Raw genomic sequence first — 3,913 nt, forward strand, 5'->3', positions numbered from 1 at the left:
GGTGCCCCCCTCAGACTCCCCCCAATCCCTCTCTCTTCCTGACCTCATTCTGTCATCTTCGTTTTTCTTCTCCCCCACTCACAGGTCTTTCATAAAGTGTCTCCATGCATTACACATTTAACAATGCATTAAAAATAGGCCACCATCAATCAGTCATTCAGTAGTGGAGACGAAATCTACTTGTGGCACCAATTTGATATATTTCTCAAGGTTCATGCAGGAAAAGAATGCCATAAACTCTTGAAATGATGTGCGGCATATGAAAGTTAACAGATATGTAAATAGTATGAGATAATAATACACCCTACCTCATAAAACCCACCATAATAATTCTGAATTCCCCTTCGCTTAATTTCCTCTGGCATAGTCTCTTTCCAGAATCCAGAAACAGAATTAAGATAATATATATATGCAGGCGCTAAGCCGTGACAAGATTTCTGTTGATGGGTGCCAGGTTAACATCGTGCCCAAAACAGTGATTTGAGAACTGTGATGCATGATACAGGATAGGTACTAGGTAAAATCTGATGTAATGTTAGGGAGTGAGTCAAGCCTCGAGGGCAAATAGTCTGAACAGTCTGACTCCAGGTTGCTCATGCCAAAGCAGATGTTCAACTGACGACAGCATTACAAAAGACAGGGCTCCATGTTATTCAGAAGGTATTTTATATTATTAGGATGGCATGTCAAGGTTGCCGAGCTGCCGATAGAGCTGCCTTTGTAGCTGTTTTGATGGCCATGTATATTTAATAAAGATATATCGACAATCTCACAAAGTGTTTTCACAGCGAGTTTTGTTAGCACAGTAAGGTGTTCTCCTGCTCAGGTTCAGGTACAGGAGTCTGCTTGTGAGCTTTGATGTTGCAGCTCTGCTCTGAGGCTTGATCCTGCATTCTGGACTTCAAAACAGACTGCATCTCGTCATGGGCAACAGCTTGAAGAGGTAGACACCTGCACAGACATGCCTGAAGGACCACCCGGAAAATTTGGTCAGAGGACAACAAACATTTCCCATCAGCTTCACCTGGCGAAAACTGCCTATTATGAAGTTTTTATGTGAAGTATTTCCTGTCCAAATCTACAGTAAAGCAATCGCTAATGATCCACAGATTGAGTTTTCATTAATTCAGAGAGTGCAAACCTTATCGGGAATAGATATGTAGTCTGGAAAGACAGTTGTTTAAAGCAAGCTTCAGCTTTGGGTGTTTCATAAATATTACATAAAAAATATGTTGCTATAAAGAAAAAAATCCATGTATTGTGCAGTGCAAAAAAATGTAAGTATAGATAAAATAAATGAAAGAATGTTTTAGGTATCTTCTTCTGAACTTGTGGTACAATAAAGGCTCTTGATTTTTTTTTTTCCCTTAAAAATTGCCTCGAAGCGATGTTTTCTTCTTCTTTTATAGCACGTCACTTTGATTCAGTGACCAACTGTCTGGTAGATTGCCAAGTGTCTGATGATGTGTTTTTTTCTCAGACCATTTTCACTTATTACCCCCTCAGGTTATTACTCGCTGCAGTCTGGCTATTTTACAGACATGACTCCATATGTCCTTAATGACACCCCTGATAGCTCATACAATGTGGACCAATATGTTTTCAAGATATACCCGATTTATTTAAACTAAATAGTGCCATCTATAAGAATAACAATAAGAGCATGACGCTTACCTTAAAGCATCTCTTGAATCTTTTGCTGACAATGTACAATGCAATAGGGTTGATGCATGAGTTCAGGGATGCCATATTTATGCCAAAATAGTCAAGGACAAGAAAGACACTGAAAAAGAGTTGTCAGAAAATGTCAGGAAAGCTCATAGGCTGGCCAGTGAACAGCAGAAAAAAATTATATATAAATAAATAAACTTTAAATTAAAGGTTCTTAGTACTTTGTGCTCACCTCAGCAGCTGACACCTATTAGGATCTTTTTCATCATAAATTGTTAATTTCAAGATTCTGCTGAGGTACAGAGGCAACCAGCAGAGTGCAAACACAATCACCAGGCAGAAGACAGTTTTTGCAACTTCTCTTCTCTTCAAAAGAAAGGACATGATCAAAATAAGCTTTAAACATTGCCAGAATGATGCAAAATCTGCCAAAAACCACAATGCTACCTGCTTGATGTGTTCGCATAATGTAGTCTCAGTTTTTCTCAGCATTTTCCTGGTCATCAGTGTGTAGAACACTGCAGTCCAAACCAGTGGCATGCAAAAGTAGAAGCCAAAGAGCCACCAGTCTTTCACTGCTTTATAAATCTGTTGGTTGAACACGACAAGGCTATCAGTCGTGGACGCGAGAGCAGCATTCAAGAAACAATTTTGACACACGTGTATGTTGAAAACAAACATACTTTGCATCTGCTGGCTGAAGACAGAAGAAAAACTATGATAATTATTACATTTTATAGTTATCTTTGACAATTGGTATGAAAACGTAAATGTTATGGAGACAGTTACATCACCTGCATGAACCCCGTGGTTTGCATTGGGTGTAGTAGACATATCGTGAGACGCTTTTCTTTATAGTCCATTGTTATCAAATCAAAGCCCACAACTTCAGGGACAGCCAGCAGGATAGAAATAACCCATATCAGACCTATTTCAATTGCTGTCCACACTGAAACCCAGATGCCTTTGATTTGATTCCAGGACACAACAGCTCTGTATCTGTAAAATCAATGAGAAAATGTTATGGCTTGAGGAACTTTTTGTCTGTAACAATGATGCATTTTCAGCTAAAGAACATTTCAAGGGCTAATGCTAAATAAATCTGTCTGCCTGATGAAATACAGATAGGAGGCACGGAACACTATTTTCTTGGAGGGCACAGGACAGTGCTGTTTATCTCCTTACCTGTCAACACTCAAGGCACATAAGCTCAACACAGTAATTCCAACAGAGGTTTTTTGTATGAAGGGAATGAGTTTGCAAAGTACTAAACCGAAGGGCCAATTTTCTGCCATGAGCTGCAACAAAAACAAAAGGGCATTTTTGGCAATTTAAAAAAAGAAAAATACCCACACCCACAATCAATTCCAGCTGAAATTAAGTGCAGAAAAGAAAACAATAATTGCACACCATGTGGTAAATAACTCACCCTGTAAGCGTTGATTGGAATGTCTATCACAATGTGGATTAGATCTCCCAAAGCAAGGCTCGCAATGAGAATGTTAGGGCCACTTCTCATGCGTTTGTTTACGTAGATAATTCGAAGTAAGGCGGAATTCCCCACTATTCCAACAACGAAAACAAGCAGGGAAACTATAATATTGACATATTTGAAGGTGACTCTGATTCCAGCTGACTCTGAACACATAGGAGGGTGTGATGTTTTTGGTCCTGCTACTTGAGGTGGATGAATTGAGCTGTTGGATTTCTCCTTTTCCAGTATTAATAAACCAGGGGAGGTTGTTGCAGAGAGCTCAATTACAGGAGATGGTTCTGAGTCCTGGTTGTTGGCCGTTTCACCGACAAGAAGATTTCCCAAAAACAGAACAAGAGTCAAAATCCGCATTGTTGTAAAATTCCTCAAAAATGCCTTTTTGCCAACTGTGGAATGGAAAAAATGAAAGCTGCAATAATCAGCACAGCTAATTAGCCTTGCGATTTAGTGTAATGTAAATGATTCATTTAACCTATTTTTATTTATTTAAAAGGGAAAAAATATTAATAATAGCATTGATTATGATTCCCAGCTTACCTTCAGATGAACACATACACACTGCCTGCAGATAGTCTCTGTAATAATAAACAGGCTGTATGTTTAATACAAAGGACGGCTCTTTGTTGCCTGCTATAACTCGGCTGAGGAAAATCAGGGTTTTATAGACTAAGGTACTGTTGTCAGCATTAGTCATCGATCTGTCAGTAGTGACTGTAATTACTTCCCTTGATGCATCACCCTGAATGA

The 3,913-nt window shown here is 39.0% G+C and overlaps 1 protein-coding gene across 1 annotated transcript; it reads right to left on the reverse strand.

The window, feature by feature from the left end:
- Positions 1–797: 797 nt before the first annotated feature.
- On the reverse strand, positions 798–3,517 carry LOC134644144 (endothelin receptor type B-like). The gene is made up of 7 exons (XM_063496886.1): positions 3,101–3,517; positions 2,857–2,969; positions 2,466–2,670; positions 2,119–2,259; positions 1,904–2,037; positions 1,675–1,783; positions 798–965 (listed from the first exon to the last, which is right to left on the reverse strand). The coding sequence occupies exons 1-7, from the start codon at positions 3,515–3,517 to the stop codon at positions 798–800; spliced, it is 1,287 nt and encodes a 428-aa protein (XP_063352956.1).
- Between the last annotated feature and the right edge of the window lie 396 nt (positions 3,518–3,913).

Source organism: Pelmatolapia mariae, linkage group LG16_19, assembly GCF_036321145.2.
Source record: "Pelmatolapia mariae isolate MD_Pm_ZW linkage group LG16_19, Pm_UMD_F_2, whole genome shotgun sequence".
Lineage (NCBI taxonomy): Eukaryota > Metazoa > Chordata > Actinopteri > Cichliformes > Cichlidae > Pelmatolapia > Pelmatolapia mariae.

Bases quoted from the DNA above. Each gene is read 5' to 3' on its own strand.
- LOC134644144 (XM_063496886.1), bottom strand. From the start codon at position 3,517: ATGCGGATTTTGACTCTTGTTCTGTTTTTGGGAAATCTTCTTGTCGGT. The intron at 2,038-2,118 runs GTAGCATTGTGG...TTTCTTTTGAAG, and splicing joins TATGCGAACACATCAAGCAG to AGAAGAGAAGTTGCAAAAAC. The intron at 966-1,674 runs GTAAGCGTCATG...GTGGTCCTTCAG, and splicing joins GATTCAAGAGATGCTTTAAG to GCATGTCTGTGCAGGTGTCT.